Source organism: Meles meles, chromosome 10 (genome assembly GCF_922984935.1).
Source record: "Meles meles chromosome 10, mMelMel3.1 paternal haplotype, whole genome shotgun sequence".
Classification (NCBI taxonomy): domain Eukaryota; kingdom Metazoa; phylum Chordata; class Mammalia; order Carnivora; family Mustelidae; genus Meles; species Meles meles.
The window spans coordinates 13,747,770-13,768,369 of record NC_060075.1 but is presented as its reverse complement, the minus strand read 5'-3'; the positions used below and the strand labels follow the sequence as shown (position 1 = coordinate 13,768,369).

The window sequence follows — 20,600 nt, the reverse complement described above, 5'->3', positions numbered from 1 at the left end:
ATCCAATAAAGGTGACACACTTGAAACTCCCAATGATTCAACTTTCCTAATTACTGAAGGTTTTATATGATGACCGACTGTAACCCCAGCACCTCATACAATGACTTAGTATGCTCCTTAATCTGCTATATCCTCTGACTTCAAAATACATTTCAGAAAGGAGTCACAAAAGATCAACAACATCTGCAAAACACTCAGGGGGCAGACTCTTTTAAATGAGGGCTTTGCAGAGAAGTTATTATTATTATTATTATTATTATTAGGCAGCTATTTAAATAGTCTGTGGACTGATCGGTTAGCTACATTTAGCTTGCTCTGTCCTTTGTGAAATGATGCTGGAGGACAGGGAAGGAGGGATCAGACATTTAAAAGTTTAAATAACTGCAAAGCATATAATTTGCACTGGACTAGGATATTAACATTTAAACATTGTTGTTGTTGTTGTTATTATCCAAATGTTCCTTATAAACCATCTGTTCTTGCTTTCTGAATAAAAATTCTTCTTTTATCTCTGAGGAAATGGATAGATTTTGGGGGGAGAGGGGCATCTCTGCTCCTTTATTGTGTTTGTTTATCCCCAGTTGCCTTTTTATTTTAAGATTTTATTTATTTATTTGACGGAGAGATCACAAGCAGGCAGAGAGGCAGGAAGGGGGGAAGCAGGCTCCCTGCTGAGCAGAAAGCCCGATGTGGGGCTCGATCCCAGGACCCTGAGATCCTGATCTGAGCTGAAGGCAGAGGCTTAACCCACTGAGCCACCCAGGCACCCCGCCTTTTTATTTATTTTTATTTTTATTTTATTTTTTTTGACAGAGAGAGAGATCACAAGTAGGCAGAGAGGCAGGCAGAGAGAGGAGGAAGCAGGAGCTTCCCTGCGGAGCAGAGAGCCCGATGCGGGGCTCGATCCCAGGACCCTGAGATCATGACCTGAGCTGAAGGCAGCGGCTTAATCCACTGAGTCACCCAGGCGCCCCCGCCTTTTTATTTTTTTAAGATTTTTATTTATTTATTTGAGAGAGAGAGAGCATGAGAAGGGGGACAGAGGGAGAGAGAGGAAAGGGAGAAGCAGACTCCCCATTGAGCAGAGAGCCCAAAGTGGGGCTCAATGCCAGGACCCTAGGATCACGACCTGAACTGAAGGCAGATGCTTAACCAACTGAATCACCCAGGTGCCCCCCTCATTGCCTTTTTAACTCCCATTTGTTTTGGTCTCTGTCACTGGCATTCAACACTTTAACACCTGATGTTTGAGAGGCAGAGATCATATCTTATTCAGACTGAGTGAAGGTCCAACGAACTGCCTGAAAGGTTTGAGTGTACAGATGGGCTTCTTCTTTTCGAACTTTCCTGTACTGGTCTAGTGGAATGTCTGATGTCACTACCTCTGGGTTTGTCCTCTTGGCTGGTAAGTTTCTTCAGAGAAGACTCTCCCAATCTTCTGCCTGAAGGGGCAGGTTTCACTGCCAGCATTCCGGGAATCACCGAAAAGAGAGTGCTGGGGGACTCTCCATTCATCCTTCAGAAATCAGTCACTCAATCCTCCTGTTGCTGGCAAAGTACCCAAGTCCCTGTCCCCAGTCCAGACATAACTGGTTTTCCTTTCTCCATAAAAGTCTACTGTCAGGGAAGGCATGAGGCAGTCACCCAGTGTCACACAGTGGGAGACGGGATTCAGAGAAGACTGCTTTCTCACTTATGTGCTGTCCCTCTTCTGAAGATACCTGACATTGCCAATTCCTGAGACTTCTGAGGGATCCCTGGTATAAATAAGGCTGGTTTTCATTTCCCCACTAACAACTAGGGATTTAGCTTTTTTAGGTGTATTAAATCCATTACCACTTCTCTGTCTACTTTCTGGCTTTCAAAACTCTGTTTTTGTTTCCTTCCTCTCTGTTGTCTCCTTTCTTGTATGTTCAGGCTTAAAACAATTCCTTGATTATAGTTTCAGTGGAGTTTCAAGAGACAGCAAAAATTTGTCACCTTAACTAAAAACCCACATCTGCCAAAGCCTTTGGAAACTAAAGATGTGTTAGTATATTTAACTACAGTTGCGTGTTACTGTCTTATTAAGAATGGGAAGGAAAAACAGGAACTATATCTTCTTTGGTTAAAGCTGGTAATAAAACCACTCTTGCTAGAAGGCTTAAAATTTACAATTCATACTTTTTTAGCTATTAAAACTGGGATAAACTGATAGGACAATCTGCATTCATAACCAGGTATACTCATTATATAGTTGGTTACCAAGTACTTCAGAGTAGACAGAAGTCAAGGTTATGCTTATAAAACTCAGACTGTACAGCAATGGGAACATATTGCCTCTTCAGTGACTATTCCCCAAACTACAGAACTACTCCATTTTGATAATGTTATATCTGTGGTCACTTGTCTTTATCCCAACTGGCAGTTCACTGCCCCATCACAATTTCTCTTGTGTTTTTTGTTTGTTTGTTTGTTTTGTTTTTTTTAAGATTTTATTTATTTATTTGACAGAAAGAGACAGTGAGAGAGGAACACAAGCAGGGGGAGTTGGAGAGGGAGAAGCAGGCTTCCTGCTGAGCAGGGAGTTCAATGTGGGGTGCGATCCCAAGAGTCTGGGATCATGAGCTGAGCCGAAGGCAGATGCTTAACGCCTGAGCCACCCAGGTGCCCCCATCACAATTTTTTTTCTTTTTTAAGATTTTATTTCTTTTTTTGACAGAGAGAGAAATCACAAGCAGGCAGAGAGGCATGCAGAGAGAAAGGAGGAAAGCAGGCTCCACGCTGAGCAGAGAGCCTGATGCGGGGCTCCATCCCAGGACCCTGAGACCATGACGTGAGCCAAAGACAGAGGCTTTAAGCCAATGAGCCACCCAGGCACCCCCCACCTAACATCACAATTTCTAATACGATTCTTTGTTGCTTCTGTGTATAGCAAAAGCCTTTCCCTTTGTTATTCTTTTATTACTCTTTGGCTATTTTCCCTTTCCTTGTTTTTTTTTTTTTTTTAAATTTTAAGATTTGATAGAGATCGAGCATGAGTAGGGGCAGGAGCAGAGGGAGAAGCAGACTCCCCGTTGAGCAGGGAGCCCAACACGGGGCTCAATCCCACATGATGCGTCAAAGGCAGATACTTAACCAAATGAGCCACACGGGAGCCCTAACACTTCCGTTTTGATAGAGAAAGATTTGGCTTCTCTCTCCCAGAAGGTAAACCTATCAATAATATGTGCAATCATTCTTTCATTTTTTCATTTAACAAATATGTATTGAGTATCTATTATAGGCCAGGCCCTGTCCTAGGCATTAGGGATAAAACAATGAGCAAAACAAAGTCCCTCATCTCATACAGCTTGTATTCTAGTGGGGGTGACAGACAATAAACAACTATGTCATATAGAGCTAGGCCGTAAAACAAAAAGGGAAGAAGTAAAAAAATGACATAGGTGGGGCAGGAACACTAGTTACATAAGATGATGACACAAGGCTTCTTTTATTTTTTTATTTTTTAAAGTAGACTCCTCGCCCAGCATGGAGCCCAACACAGGGCTTGAACTGAAGACTCTGAGGTCAAGAGCTGAGCTGAGATCAAGAGTAAGATGTTTCACCAGCTGAACCACCCAGGGGCCCTGAGAAATCTTCTTTTAAAAGGTGCTATTTGAATAGAGACAGAAGGGAGAACCTCTATGGATATTTGTGGACTAAGTATCCCAAAGAGCAAAATAACAGGTACAAAGGCTATAAGGAGGCAGCAGGCTTGGCTTGCTAAAGAAACAGCAAAGGGACTGTTGGGATGGGAGCAGAATAAGCCTTTTTTTCTATCAATGTTTACTATTTTTGCCAGGGTTTACTCTCTACAAGAGTTGAATATACCTTTCAGATTTGAACAGACTCAGATTCTAACTTATATGAGAGGCTGAAATTGTTTTAAGTCTAGTGGATAAGTGGGACTGTTACTGAATAGGTAATCATTTGCTGCAATAAGCATTTTGGCTGAACACAGGCTTGTAAACAATCCAAATTATAGATATACTGCCTAGTTTGGACACAAAGAGGGTGACAGTTCAGCGGGAAGATGTAAAAGCCAGATCTGATTTTGAGTCCTGGTCTTATGCTTACTTGCTCTGTGATCTTGAGTCATGGCCCTAGTAGCAGAACACAGATACACTTTCACCCTTTTATTCTAATTTTAAAATGTAAAAGAAGCATAGTGAATATGGGGAAATAATAATGGCTTGGGAGTAGGAATTTGAATTAAACACCTTTACTGCTGCTTATTAAATGCGTAGCCTTAGACAGTCATTTAAAAGCCCAAATTTCCTTATCTATAGAAGCAAATAAAAATATGTACTTTATAAAAGCATTATAAAGATTAAATGACATAATGACCTATGCACGTGAAAGCCATTTGTATACTATAAAATGTAAATTTAAGATACATACATACTTTTAAACTACTCATAGAGCTTTCAAACTTGTATCTTACCCATTTAAAATTCATCTAAATGCTTTCAAAATTTATTAAGTTTTACTTGATTTATCTTTTCATTTGTACTTCAGAGTTGCATGCAAAATTTATCCTTCCCAGTTGGTTCCCTATTTTGACGGATGATAAATTCTATTCAAATAACCTTTGATTTTTTAAATTACATAGCAAAATTCAATGGATATGAACAACTCAGCTTGAAATCCCCAAAAAGGGTCAGAATGCAGATTTTCATTTAAATTTATTTCACTCAGATGGCCATTTTGTAATAATAAATATGGGTACATGGTGAAAATAATTTGAAAGGATAACTTAACAATCATTTTGTACACTTCAGTAACTATTAATGACTTTTCAGTAGGGCTTTTTTGTTTTGTCTTTGGTTTTTTTGACCTGTTTTCTGTTCTGAACCTCCACTGCTAAACCACTGCATGCTAAACATAAACTTGCAGTCATGTATTTGTTATCAAATACTTGATATACATTTTTGAAGACTGTACAAGAGGTACTATTTTATTTCTTAATATCACATGATTAGACATTAGATAAAAGTGTCCATTTGTTACCAGACGTAATTTAAAAAGCAACCCAAAAGAGTATTAGCTAAAACCTTTAAAATACCATCAGTGGTCTCAAAAATATTTTACAAGAGTTTTAACAGAATGGAACTTACTCCATGCCCTGTGCAGTCTGTCGTGCAATATCTATAAGTTTGATCATCTCAAATTTGGTCTCGATGATGTGGAGATGGTGATATAAGCTGGAGCCCTCACACCACTGGGTAACAATAGCTAGTTGGGGCTTTGTTGAATAGCCCATGAAAAGTAGGATATTCACATGTCGAGTTTTCCTGTAAAAGGAAAAATGTCAGTAAATACTAAAGGTTGATAAACTTCAGGAAATCTTTAAAAAGTCCCAAAACAGACTAATTATCAGTAAGATGATGTTAGAAAAAAGTATTTTAAAAAAGACAACAGAGGGGTGCATGGGTAGCTCAGTCGGTTAAGCATTCGACTCTTGGTTTTGGCCCAGGTCATGATCTCAGGGTGGTGAGATGGAGCCCTGCCTCCTGCTCTATGCTCAGTGGACTCCTCGCTCAGTGGGAAGTCTGCTTGAGATTCTCTCCCTCTGCCCCTCCTTCCACTCGTGTGTGTGCACACACTCTCTAAAATAAATAAATAAATCTAAAAAAAAAAAAAAAAAGGACAATGGGAGGATAAATTAAGAAATGACTTTAGGAATTGTCTAGTCTAACATCCTACCCCTTTCAGAAAGGCCTTAAATTTCAATATACTTCAGATATGCAACTGGAGGTTGCTTAAATACCTTCAGTTATGTGAAGTTCATCCCTGAGATTGTAGCTTATTTCCCTCACCCCCCCCTTTTTTTTGTTTCTTAAGTGATTCTAATCTTTGAATTCTTTGGGGTTGAGAAAAAATCATTTCCCTACAACTTCTAGCACTGGCTTTCCTTTTCTGTTCTCTGGAATAAAATAGAGTAAGTTTGTATCCTCTTGAAAATAATGGCTTTCAATGGACCCCAATACCCTGAGTTCTGTTAACTGTTTTTCCCCTAAGTTACAGTATTAGAATACCCCTCGTCTCAGTTGTCCTTGCCTAGATATACTTTAGTTTCTTAATGATCAAGTTCCAGGGCTTGATACAATCTTTAAATGTGTTCTATAAATTTAGAATTTTGAGAGTATTATTTTGCTAAGTGGTGGTATGCTTTCCCATGAACAGAATATTTTATTTCTATTAATTCAGTCTAGAATTAATTTTTCCATCATTTATACCATAGAACACTGTATACCACTTGAAGAATATAAAGACAAAATATACTCATACAAACTCGATTTTACTCACTTCTGGTAAAACTGTAAAGCCACCATCAGCTGTCACTGGGAAAGAGAAGATGAAGGTAACTTCTCTGGAAAAGAGTAATTCGCACATGCTCACCTGAGTACTCCTACTTCATTTTTGAAGGCCTGTAACTGCTGAGGTGTGGGTGCTGTCACATTCAACATTTTCACTGCCACATCACCTAAAAAAGAATTGTCATTCCGAATGTCACTCCATTTTTTCAAACTTAAAAAATATTAAAAAAACCCTGTTGGTTATTTTCTACTAATTACCATGGCCTAATTTCCATACTATTATTAAAGAGTAAACAATGATATCTCAATTTCCCAAAATGCATTACTTTTCTAAGGATAAAAACTAAGGGAACGAGGGGCGCCTGGGTGGCTCAGTGGGTTAAGCTGCTGCCTTCGGCTCAGGTCATGATCTCAGGGTCCTGGGATCGAGTCCCGCATCGGGCTCTCTGCTCAGCAGGGAGCCTGCTTCCCTCTCTCTCTCTCTGCCTGCCTCTCTATCTACTTGTGATCTCTCTCTGTCAAGTAAATAAATAAAACATTAAAAAAAAAAAGTTTAAAAGAAAAAAAAACAAAACTAAGGGAACGAAATTCCTATATTAGTATTTCAAAAAACCAATGCAGGGGTGCCTGGGTGGCTCCCGGCTCGGCAGGAAGACTGCTTCTCCCTCTCTCACTCCCTCTGCTTGTGTTCCTTCTCTCACTCTCTCTCTCTCTGTGTCAAATAAATAAATAAAATCTTTAAAAAACAAACAAACAAAAAATCAATCCAAAAAAAGGGCCAACATTGTTTTTCCCCTGGAAATTTAGTTTAACCAATTAAGTACCCATGGTATTTTCCTAGTTATTTCACAATATTAAACTAGATGCTTTTATTAACTGAATGTTGAAACTACCGATGACAGTCCCAGTGAAGCTTGCCTGAAAGAGAAAACCGCAAAATTTCCTTATCAGAGTACTTAACATGTTTTTCAAATCCACAGATCGCATTCTTTTGCTTAGGAAAATTATTTAAATTATAATTTAAAAAAATTTCATGTGAAACAGGTAGAACTCTTACACATTGCCAGTGGATGTGTAAAATGGTACAACCACTTGAAACATCTACGAAAATTGAACATATGTATATCCAGTGGTCCCACAATTCTTTCCTAGGTATACACCCAGCAAAAATGAAACATCTGTTCACCAAACAATATGTACTAAGAATATTCACAGCAGCAGTACTCGTAATAGCCCCAAACTGGAAACTATTCAAATGCTCATCATACAGTAGAGTTCGAAAAAAAACAAACAAATCACAGTTATAGGCACATAATCAATACTACACAGAGGGTGGCTTACGACCACACACAATAATACAGATGAATCTTGCACTGTTTTGCAGATATACTATACTCTGATGTAATTATTGATTTTTCCTGATTACCAAAGTAATATAGTGAAAAAAATTTTTTTAAAAGACTGTATTTATTTGACAGAAAGAGACAAAGAGAGAGAGGGAACACAAGCAGGGGGAGTGGGAAAGTGAGAGGCAGGCTCCCCACTGAGCAGGCAGCCTGATGCAGGACTTGATCCCAGGACCCTGGGACCATGACCCGAGCCAAAGGCAGATGCTTAACAACTGAGCTACCCAGGTCGCCCGTGAAAAAATATTTTGAAAACATAAAAAAATTAAAATCTCTGATAATCTGTTACTCAGAAATGATCTTTGTTAACATACTGATATATATCATATTAGGCTTTTATATGTATGCAATGTGAACATTTATGAATACATATGAAAAGATAACCTAAAAAGACACATACTAAAATACTGATGATCTTTTTTTTTTTTTTTTAAGATTTTACTTATTTATTTGACAGACAGAGATGATAAGTAGGCAGAGAGGCAGGCAGAGAGAGAGGGGGAAGCAGGCTCCCTGCTGTGCAGAGAGCCCGATGCGGGGCTCGATCCCAGGACCCTGGGACCATGACCTGAGCCGAAGGCAGAGGTTTTAACCCACTGAGCCACCCAGGTGCCCCTGATGGTCATTTTTAATTTTACGTTATATTTATTGGTAGGCAGTATCATAATATGAAGTATTATACATGCTGCTTTGTAAAATTCAATATACCATGGATACCTTTCTGAATCAACAAATATAGATCACACTGTTTCATGCTTATATAATCATATCTGGAGATTATCAATTCATCCTGTCCTCTATTAATAAACAGGTAAGTTTATTTCCATTTTTCATTAATATTAAATCTCTAATGAATATACTTGCACATACATTTGTTTGTTTCTGTTCAATTAGTTGTAGTTCTAAACATGGAATTGTTGGCTCAACACAAATATGACAAACTGCCCTCCAGAAAATTTGTAACAATTTATCTTCCTACTAGCAGTGCCACAATCACAGCAATAAACATGATCAAAAAAAAAAAAAAAAAAAAACAAACAATCTGTTCACTTGAGAAGCAAATAATGATTTCTGGTTTTTGATTTTTTAATTCTTTGATAACTAAAGAGGCTAAACATTTTTATATGTTTACTGGCTATTTCCTCCTTTGGAAAGTATGCTTTTAATGTTTATTTGTGATTTATAATACAAAGAAAACCAGCAAAAAGACTTCAAAAAGAAAAAAATCTCGAGGAACAGCTCTCCTAGAGAATTGTCATCTTTAAAAATTATTATTCTAATGAGTCCTGGTTGCTGTGAATCCAGTTTTTATTTCCCATAGTTTTTTAAGAAACCCTTTGGAGGACTCTTGAATCTGAATAAAAGAGCTTAATGTTGCAACCAGTAAATATTCCCTTTGATATTTTTCTATTGAAATTGTTAAACATGTCCTATTTTAACTTGTGTGCAACTGTGTTAGATACATACCATGCCACTTTCCCTTGTAGACTGTCCCAAATGACCCGGATCCAATTCTCTGTCCCACTGTGATCTGCCCATCAGGAATCTCCCAATCATCACTTGAATCCCGTCTACCAAGTGTTTTCTTGATAAAATTTGAGCAGAAGTCAACCCAAAGCAAACAAAAAAGAGAACAACAATCAGTGTATAGGAATCCTTTAAGCAGAAAACTTAAAGGATTATATATAATAATTATATTTATTTCATTAAGGGAATTCTGTGTCACATATTGACATATATCATACATCATTATACATCATATAGTCTAAAAGGTGGTATTACATTTAGCTATGACTTGTAAAACAAAAGAACTTAAAGGAAAAAAAGATATATATTCTTACCATTCGATTCCTATCTTCTGAGGATGAAGATGATTTCCTTTCCCGCTGAGGTCCTGGAGATTTCTGTAATGCTTTCACATTAGTGAGTGAGCCAGGTAATGAGGCAGGGGGGGTGGCAGACAAACCTGTGGTTGATCCTAAGTTAGTGAAACGAAAAATACATATATTAAAGGAGGATCAAGTATATTAATTTATTGGGGGCCGAGGGTGGGAAGAAATTTAGACTTCTTTTAAAAATGCAGATAGCTTTAAATACATACCTTTTGGAAATGACGGCCAAAAAAGAGCCTCATTTGGTAATTTGCACTACCATTTCTTTAAGTTTTCTGGCTAATTTAATGACTTTTTTTCTTAATTTAATGACTCTTAAAACATCTGATTACAGATACAAACTTTGTTTATTGGTACAGAGTCCAGAAAAAAAAAACCTTCTAAAATAAGAGTTCAATACTACAACAATACTCCCAAGTTTTGGTTTCTTTGATGATTAAAAAAGTAAAATCAATTTAAAAGCTTATATATATGTAAAACTCTGTAACTATTTTATGTTACCCTTTATACCTAATAAATATAAAAACAGATGGAAACTCCCAAAAGGAAATATACTATAATAATGGCCTTAATGTTAAGAATATCTGGCTCTATCATTTTAGTCACTAAAACTTTAAAAATCCTATACTGTTTAACTATACTATTTAACTCTTAAATAGTTGTAAATATTGGTCAGTTCATTGGTTCCTGGATTCCTTTTCTACTAAACAAAGATCCTTTGTTACCCGCTTAACAAACTAATATAAACTAATTAATTAATTAATGTAAACAAACCCAAACAGGTTTCTCAAGATTTTCTGAAAAATTGCTACCTGTACAGAGTGAGAACAAAGTGCATGCTATGGCCTCTTGGCCAAGTTGCTACAAATGGAAATATCCTATCAACCAAGTGAGCCCAGCAGATACACTGAAAGTAGACTCAGGGGGCAGGGCCACAACCTTTTCCAAATGCAAAGCAAAAATCCCAAGTTCATCTACTGGGTTTAGAGGGGTTCAGGCCAATGACTCCTAGCAGGGCCTGAGTATAGCTAAGTAGAACTGAGATGTCCCATAATATTTGCATATATAGAACAAAAAGATCTCCAGAGAATCTTTTCTTTCTTTTTCTTTTTTTTTTTTCTCTTAAGAAAATTACTGTTTGGAGGTAGGGAGGTGTCACTATCTTTCAAAGACTAAGGATACACCAATGCATACATCTCAATCTTAAAACTACAGAATTTTATCATTACTACATCACACATGTCATCACATAGAATTTCCATGATGTAACTTGCAATTTTTTAAAAGAAAATGGCATCTGGAATGTCTGTAACTAGAGGATAATCCATTTTCACTGACAACTTTCAACATCCTAAAGCCTTAACTGCCTGCTCAGGCCTCACATTCCTATCTACTGAGGATGGCACTCACTCCTCAGCACTCAAGATTTCTAGCCCATTCTGTGGATTTTATGAGCAAGAGGTGGGCCAAGAGAGCAAAAATCTGAGACACCACCACTAAATTCAGAATAAGTAACCAAAAGTAGCAACGGCAGTAAATGGAATTCTTTAAAAATATCTACAGCAAGATATGTCTGAATTTTGACTTAAATCTTTAAAAATCAAGAGTAAAATTATACTATTAACTTTCTCCCTCATATTAGGGCATAAGTGAGAGCATCAATCCTCAAATTTTCTAAAGCATGCTAAAGTACCCCAAATATATTATAGACCTTTTTTAAGGCTCCCTACCTTTGATTTAATATAAAATGTACATGTCCTACATTTAAAAAAAGAATACTGCTCTTACAGAAAAATAAAGCCAAAAGTCTAGCAAAATCTCATAATAGGAATTTCCATTTTTACTTTAAAAACCACACAAATCGATAACAAACATTAACAGTCATGAAGGCTACTGCCTAAATGGATTAAAATAAAAGTAATTCAAACTGAAGGACACCCCCGCCCCAACATACATTATTTATTGCCACCCACTGAGTTTAAGAAGTTATCAAGAGCAAAAAGTAAGTGATATAAACAAAAAACAAGATGGACATCTCAGCACAGAATTTTCTTGCTTTTAGAAATTTATGACGGATAGCATACAGAAAGCTCGTGGTAGTGAGTTATGTGTGAGGCACATTCAGAGCATTCCAGCCAGGCCAAGCAGAAATTTAGTACTGAAAACTCTCACACTTACAAACACACGCCGTGAGGGTGAGGCACAAACAGTGTCTGTAGTTTATATTTAGTTTGCTTTGGGTGAAAACAAGAAAGAAGAGCCCAACTACCTCTGAACACTGGGCCAGGCTCAAAATCAAACACTATTTCACTGGGGACAGAATGTAGGAGGGGACTGGGAGTCCGGGATTGGCATTTCCGAAGACAGCGCATCAGCTCGTTCAAAGGGGCTGTTAGAAGAGAAAGAGAGGGGCAGGCAAACACAGGAAGACAGACACAAAGAAGAAATGAAAGAAGTCATGGGAATAAATGAGCTGAAGCCTGCTTCACAAAGTAATTCTGGATGTCTAAAAATTTCTGCTTGTTTTCATAAAATCCCAATGACTTTTTATAAAGTGACTCATAACAAGGACAAGAAATGCCATTTGATTTTTGCTACTAGGCAGGCAGTTTGTATGACTAAGTTAACTCTGTGATGCTAACATGATGGCAACATTTAAATGCTGGATGTATTGGGCAAAATTATCAAAAGCCACAGTCATTAAGACATATGAAAGTCAAACTTGCAGCAACATTAATTGGCAGGTTCACGGAATAACAAATGGAAAAAAACCACAACTTTTTTATACAACATTTATTCAATATAAAGTATCTTTAAGTCTGGGCTTAGATATTTTCAAGATAAAGCAGGCCACAGTGAAGAGACTGACTCTCAACAAGATAAACAGGTTTGCCAAGTCTTCCTTATTAGACAGAAGACAGCTGAAAAAGCAAGCATGGAGGACCACCTGAAGAAATCTTTATGACAGTTTCAAATATCATTTTTGGGAAAACCTTAGATGGGGCAAAATCTTACTTTAAAAGTACTTTCTTAAGCAATGTTTTATGTCCCCAATTTTCACAGAGTGCTAGAGTAAATATTCGATGAAAATTCTGCTAAGAAATTTCAACTCAAATTCTCATCTTATTTACTGGACGAATAAGAGGACAACAGGATTTCTCTTAGGGTTCATTCTATATTAAGTACATTTTGAATCCTTCTAGAAACCTGAAGAGTAGACACTGACAATTCTATCAAACTGAGAAGTTGTGACAGGCAACCTAAGGGATTCTCCCTAAGAATGATTAAGGAAAATCAAGTTTTAACTGATTCTAAGCTCAATCATTAACAAGTAGAGGTATTAGCGGAGGCTCCCACAGGAAATTTAGCATCTCGAGTTTTGGAGATGGTTAGAACCCAGTAGTGGTTAAAATAGTTAAGGCCCTCTCTTTGATGATTTTAAAATTGTGGATAATATATTTAAGACTCCCTTTTATGTCCTCTTTTTCTCTACTCATCTTATAAATCAGTTAATATTGTATTAGGTATAAATGACAAATAATAAAGTAAAGCAAAAAATATTTGAGGGTTTCTCTACACATTTTTCTCTGTGTCTGTGTTTCATGATAGAAGCAAATATAAAGGAGACAAGCAGCAAAGCAATCGCATTTTTCCCTGAGTTTTTTTTTTTTTTTTAAATGGAAATCACTACTTACCTCCGTCACTACGAAACCCTTGGTCTCTAATCAAGTCCTACAAATAAACAGTAATGGATATTTATTCAAAGCATATGGTAAGAAAGTAATAGCAACACTCAACTTTTCACTAACCATTAATAGAAAGGTTAATTCAAAATAATACCTATCTTATAATGACTTCACAAAACAGAAAGAATATGAAATTAGCTGGTGAACCTGATTAACATTTGGAAGCGCCTACCAAACTAACCCTATATTGAAGGGATTATTAGTCCTGATCAAATGCTGAAATCCAGTTCAGGCTATTCAAAACCAATGGCTGTGTCACTTCTTAAAAAAAATTCTAACGGCACATGTTAAGAGCCATAAAATGTTCATACCCTTTGATCCTGTAATTCCACTTCTGGGAATTTTTCCTAAGGAAATAATTCAGAAGAAAAAATGATATGCACAAGGATGTCCAGTGCAGCATTATCCATCATACTAAAAAAATCAGAAATAATTATTTCCCTATTATAGACATACCAACATTTGGGTTGAGTAAATTATGGCACATCAATTTAGTAAGTATTACGCAGCTACTGAAATAATTATGAAGCTTGTATCATGAAACGTGTTTACAATATGATAAAAAAATAAATGTACATTGATCACAATTATAAAAATACAGATGTGTAAGGAAACATGAGAAGGGAGAAAATAAAAATGGCTCAAACAAGGGTTTTGTTAAAACCTGTCTTTTTTTTTTTTTTTTTTTAATATTTTATTTATTTGAGAGAGACAGTGAGAGAGAGCATGAACGACGCGAAGGTCAGAGAGAGAAGCAGACTCCCTGTGGAGCTGGGAGCCCGATGCGGGACTCGATCCTGGCACTCCGGGATCATGACCTGAGCCGAAGGCAGTGGTCCAACCAACTGAGCCACCCAGGCGTCCCTAAAACCTGTCTTTATGATTAAAACACAGCTTTTCACAACAGACAATATTGGGGGTGGGGAGCGAAAAGTTTACTGGCATTGCTTGGACCTTCACAGGCAGAACCTCATTTTTTATCCAGTTTAACTGACATATGAAGGATCGAATAGCCCCAAATGTCTCTAAACAGGCTCAAAGGCTCTTTGCAAAGAGGTGGCTTTTTGTTTATATATTAAGACCTACAGTAAATTCTACAGAAGCGTTTCTATCATGTATTACATAAAGCCATCAACATCTTCTACAGAATAACCAACAGATATTTCTGTATCTGGCAAACAAGGTGCTAGGCATTAGGGGTTGTGTGGCTACCAATAAATACAAAACCTGAGTGGTGTCACTCACTCTGTGTTCTTTTTTTTTTTTTTTTTAAAGATTTTATTTATTTATTTGACAGACAGAAATCACAAGCAGGCAGAGAGAGAGGAAGGGAAGCAGGCTCCCCGCTAAGCAGAGAGCTCGATGCGAGGCTCGATCCCAGGACCCTGAGACCATGACCTGAGCCGAAGGCAGCGGCCTAACCCACTGAGCCACCCAGGCGCCCCTCACTCTGTGTTCTTGAGAGAGTTTGTAATCTAAGTGGAAGAAAGACATGCAAACATGGAAGTTAAATAATAAATGAATAGCTTAAGAAACTAAAGAGGTGCCAAAGAGGCTTAGTTAACTGCCAAATAAATAGTATGAGTGAAAGAATTTTTTTTTTTAAAGATTCTACTTATGTATTTGACAGAGAGAGAGCACAAGCAATGGGGAGCAGCAGGCAGAGGGAGAGGGAAAAGCAGGCTTCCCGTGGAGCGGAGAGCCCGAAAGGGCTAGATCCAAGGACCCTGGGATCATGACCTGCGCCCAAGGCAGATGCTTAACCGACTGAGCTACCCAGGTGGCTCAGTGCTATACAAGTTCAAAGGATAAATAACTGTAAGACCTTATCACTAGTGAAGCATTTCAAGAGATGAGCTATTATTTGGGGTCTGAGGGATAGACAGGAATGTAGGGAGGCGGGAACCAGAGGACCCGTTGGACAGAAAGAATGAGACAAAGGCAGAAAGGCCACATTGCTTTCCTTTTTGCTACACCAGCCTTGTGGCTCCCCATAACCAGGATCAGCCAATTTTGGCTTTTTCCACTCTTCCTGCACCATAAGCTTCCACTTTTAAATCTGTTCTTAAAGTTCTTTGACAACCTTTTTATTTGTTCTAGGTCAAAGAGGATCTTTTATTATTCCAATACTAGCTATCTCAAACTCTTTCTCATCTCCTGTAGTTCCTTTCTTATTATTTTTTCCCTTGAGCATGATAGAGAAAACAGAAGCCATCAGAGAACATTCTGTTTTGTCCCTATATTTATGAATATTTGCATGGTAATGTTAGCTACAGTTTCTGAATTCTTACTATGTGCAAGGCACAATAAGAATTTTCAATCCACTCTAAGAGGTAGAAATTGCTAGCTTCAAGGTTAAGTCATGTGCCCAAGATCATATAGCCTATAAAGAGCTACAGAGCTCTAGCTATGTCCATCTTTGATTCCTCATAGCCTCTGAGGAACATTGTTTCCACATTAAAGGAACTTTACTATATCAATTATTCCATAGCTTGTTATTTTCAATCTCTCACTTCACTTGCTTCTTTCCCTCAAGTTACAAATATGCATTAAGACTCTCACATTAAGGGGCACCTGGGTGGCTCAGTTGTTAAGTGTCTGCCTTAGGCTCAGGTCATGATCCCAGGGTCCTGGGATCCAGCCCTGCACCGGGCTCCCTCCTCGGTGGGAGGCCTGCTTCTGCCTCTCCCGCTCCCCATGCTTGTATTCCCTCTCTCGCTGTGTCTCTGTCAAATAAATAAATAAAATCTTCAAAAGAAAGATTCTCACATTAAAAACAACTGTCCCTCAACCCTGCTTCAATCTACGGCCCCTTTGTTATTCCTTTACAGCCAAGCTTCTCAAAACTGACACTTAACTCACATCTTGGCCTGCCTTGCTCTCCCCCATCAGTCCTCTAAAACAGTTCTCAATGAAGTAAAAATGACAGAGTGCAATAGGCATTTTCAGTCCTTCTCACATTTGAGTCTCACTAGCAACTAACATCAGCTACTTCAACATTCTTGAAGTCCCTTTTCTCCCTTTGGCTTCTGCAACACTACTTTCTCTTACTCATATTAAGTTAGAATTAGGAAGAGCAGCCCACAAAAGAGACACAGAACGACAGTCTCTGCCTGGACCTCAAATGTTAATAATATTCAATGGGGCCACATATTCTATCCTTTTGGCAATTTACATATACTCTTTGAGTAATAGTTACACTCATGGTTTTAACTGACAAATATGCTAATTACTCCAAAATCTGTATCTCTACTCAAGGTCTTTATATTTAACTGCTACTGGACTTCTAAACCAGTGAAGTCCCTCAGACATCTTAATAGTTACCATTTTCATTTCTACAAGTCCTGTTCTTTTTCCTTTGGTATTTCCTATCCTAATGAATGGAATGAATATCATCTATTCACCCAAGCCAGAGAAATCTCGGCATTATCTTCTACCTTTCATCTCTTTCACCTCTTTCTTCTATTATTCACTTCTATTCTTCACTTCTTTCTTCTATTACTTTACAGAACAGTGGTTAAGCATAAGCAGGAAAGAGCAGGTTTTATACCCCATTTCAATAATTTATCAGTGATGTGATCTTGAGACGTTTCTTAACCTCCCCAAATCTAATTTTCTCAACAGTAAAATAAGAATAAAAATAGTACTTAATCCATGAGTATTTATGGGGACAGAATAAGAAAATTTATGTAAAGCACTTAGTACACTGCTTGCCATAAAGTAAGCATTCATAACAGTAGGCATTTTCAATATCATTCCTAACAGTCTTGCCTACAAATCTCTCATGAATTCAAAAGATTCTTCCAGAATAGAGCTGAGCACTTTCTCTCCCACTCAAAATTTTTCGAACTCCCTACTACTAACTCCTACAGAGACCTTAAAGTAAGACACAACGCCTTTCAGTATGGACTCTACCTACCTAGTTTCTAGTCTTCTACCATTCCCCACCCTTCTCCTGAGCCCTAAACTCCTACAATATCAACTATTAATTACATCCCATGCAAAGATACTTCCATACTTTCACACGTATCATGTCCTTAACAACCGTCCTTTCTTCTAAAACCCCCACCAAGTGTCCTTAATCAACTCCGACACACTCACCTTTTACAATGTGATCTAAGTGTTATGCTTTCTCTGTTAAATACTCCTATATACAAGGTAGAGTTTACCCTCTTCTTCATGTCTCTTTATTTATATGTCTGATTCACCCATTAGAATGTAACCTCTCTGAGGTCAAAGACTGTGTGCTAATTCATCCTTAATTCCCAATTCTGTCATACTGCCTCTCTCAGAGTCAGTACTGTCAAGTATGTCAAAACAAGTCAAAACAATCTTGTTTAGTAGAATGATAAATGATAAATGATGATTGGAGCTGAATGAAATGACTTGAATTGAATGAAAATGCTAAAGAATTTATACATTATCTTATAATCAGTGCAAAGTCAATAACGTTTTGGAACAAGGAAACAGAGGATGACAGAGGTGTAAAAAAGTCCAGAGGGTAATAGTCTAAAAGGATGTTAGTACTGAAAGTAAAAATGACTGTAATTTTCAACATCATGAGAACAGACCTAACTGAGAAGATTTTATTTTATTTGTTTTAAAGACTTTATTTGACAGAGAGAGAAAGAGACAGCAAGAGGGAACACAAGCAGGGGGAGTGGGGGAGGGACCAGGACTCCCCTTGAGCAGGGAGCCTGAGGCAGGGCTTGATCCTCTGGGATCAAGACCTGAGCCACAGGCAGATGCTTAATGACTGAGCCATCCAGGTGCCCCAAGATTTGATTTCTTATTTCACAATCTCATTATTCCCATACTTCCTTCTCCTACTTTTTTCTTCCTTTGTATTCAGGTCTAGCTAGATAAAGGAAGACCTTATTAGTTGAGAAAAATCGGTATTAGGAAAAGGCCACTTAAAATGAATCCAATAAAAATAGAGAAAAAATTTGAAAGTAAAAAGTGGGAGGGGAGCCTTGGTGGCTCAGTTGGTTAAGCCTCTGCCTTCAGCTCAGGTCATGATCTCAGGGTCCTGGGATCAAGTCCCGCATTGGGCTCTCTGCTTAGCAAGGAGCTGCTTCCCCCCCTCTCTCTGCCTGCCTTTCTGCCTATGTGATCTCTCTCTCTGTCAAATAAATAAATGAAATCTTAAAAAAAAAAAAAAGTGGGAAAAAAGTCCAGAATTTAGAAATTTATCTTGAAAAATGAAATTAAAATCTATAATAAAGTTTTACTTTTACATTTAGTAAATTTTTTTTTTTTTTTTTTTAAAGATTTATTTATTTATTTGAGAGAAAGGGGGTGGGGGAAAGGAAGAGGGACAGAGAGAATCCTGAAGCAGAATCTACATTGAGTACTGAGCCCGATGCAGGGCTTGATCCCAGGACACTGAGATCACGACCTGAGCTGAAATCAAGAGTCGTCCATGCAACTAACTGAGCCACCCAGGTACCTCAGTAAACTTTAAGTTATAATTTCAAATGCTAATTCTTAGACTTTTTTTGTTGTTGTTCTTAATACAAAAGTTGTGATAGTACAAACTAAAATCCTCAATTTCATATTCATCTTTTACATCACAGGCATAATCATTTTTATAAAAATTGTAGGCACACCTGGGTGACTCAGTCAGTTAAACGGCTAACTCTTGGTTTTGGCTCAGGTTATGATCTCAGAGTCCTGATATGGAGCCCTGTGTTGGGCTCTGCACTCAGCAGGCAATTTGCTTGAGGGTTCTCTCCCTCTGCCTCTGCCCCTCCACCTGCTCATGCTCTCTCTTTCTCTAAAATAAATAAATAAATCTTTATAAAAATTTTAGAGGGCTTCATCAATTCCCTGAAGGGTCTCTATCAATCCTTTGATACTTAAATCATTTTCATTTGAAGAGCATATTATATTGTCATTTCTCTGCATCTTTTCTATTGTTAAGTGGACTAATTTATTTCTACCGAATTTCTTATTTCTCAGTGGCTTTTTGTAATTTCAGTAGTTCTTCAAAGTCCTTTTTTACTGTCTTCATAAAAGCTTTAAAATCTTTCCTTTTTGTGGGGGGGGCAGATTTGCAATCAATTTGCACTATGTTTTCACTGAAATGTTGGATAATAATGTAAAGGGACTGGAATGCCAACTGGTATTAGATGGGGAGGGATGTTTGTGGGGGAACTAATATTAAAGTAGTCTGTTACTAAGTGAATATTTTCCTGTTAGGACAATTTTTTGCTTCTCCACTCAACCTCATAACTATGAGGACTCACATAAGGAATACCTGTAAAATGAGAAAAATTCCCATCTTCTAACACACTAGTAATCACCTCACTAATTCTAATACCCTGTTTACCTGGGGAAACAGTTTTAACTTCCTTTTTATTTTTATTATTTATTTTAACTTCCCTTTTATTTTTATTTCTTTTATTTTTTATGATTTTTTATTTAGTTATTTGAGAGAGAGACAGGGAGAGAAAGCATGAGGAGAAGGTCAGAGGGAGAAGCAGACTCCCCATGAAGCAGGGAGCCTGATGTAGGACTCGATCCCAGGACTCTAGGATCATGACCTGAGCCCAAGGCAGTCGCCCAACCAGCTGAGCCACCCAGGTGCCCCATTAACTTCCTTTTTAAATACAAATTACTTTCCAAGGCAAACAAACTTGATGGGTTTTCTGTTTTGTTGCTTATTACAGAGATTAAGGATAACCAACACTCTTTCTATGAAAGCACAAATTCTGGGAGAAGAGACTCCTAATTCTTTTTTTTTTTTTTTTTAAGATTTTTATTTATTTATTTGACAGAGAGAGATCACAAGTAGGCAGAGAGGCAGGCAGAGAGAGAGAGAGAGAGAGAGGAGGAAGCAGGCTCCCTGCTGAGCAGAGAGCCCGACGTGGGACTCGATCCCAGGACCCTGAGATCATGACCTGAGCCGAAGGCAGAGGCTTAACCCACTGAGCCACCCAGGCGCCCGAGACTCCTAATTCTAAGACCAGGATCCTCAGCCCACTACAGCTCAGGTAGCAAGGGCAACTTATTATCTTCTGTAACTCAATTATCGGATTATCCTATAAAGAAAGTTTTGTGGAAATGAAGCCACACCCATTTGTTTCTAATGTATTTTATCTGGCAGCTCTCACACTACAATGACAAAATTCAACAGCTGTCATTAGAGACCATATGACCCATAAGCTAAAGTATTTACTATTTAGCCATTTAAGAAAAAGTTTGTCGATCCCT

General features: G+C 37.8%; 1 protein-coding gene across 1 annotated transcript in view; it reads right to left on the bottom strand.

The window, feature by feature from the left end:
- BRAF (B-Raf proto-oncogene, serine/threonine kinase) overlaps positions 1-20,600 on the bottom strand; it is a 180,923-nt gene that overhangs the window by 35,600 nt on the left and 124,723 nt on the right. The window contains exons 9-13 of the mRNA XM_046020461.1: positions 13,335-13,371; positions 9,589-9,725; positions 9,215-9,332; positions 6,424-6,508; positions 5,139-5,315 (exon numbers count right to left, since the gene is read on the bottom strand). Of these exons, the coding sequence (XP_045876417.1) occupies positions 5,139-5,315; positions 6,424-6,508; positions 9,215-9,332; positions 9,589-9,725; positions 13,335-13,371 (554 nt within the window). The remainder of the gene's footprint in view (positions 1-5,138; positions 5,316-6,423; positions 6,509-9,214; positions 9,333-9,588; positions 9,726-13,334; positions 13,372-20,600) is intronic.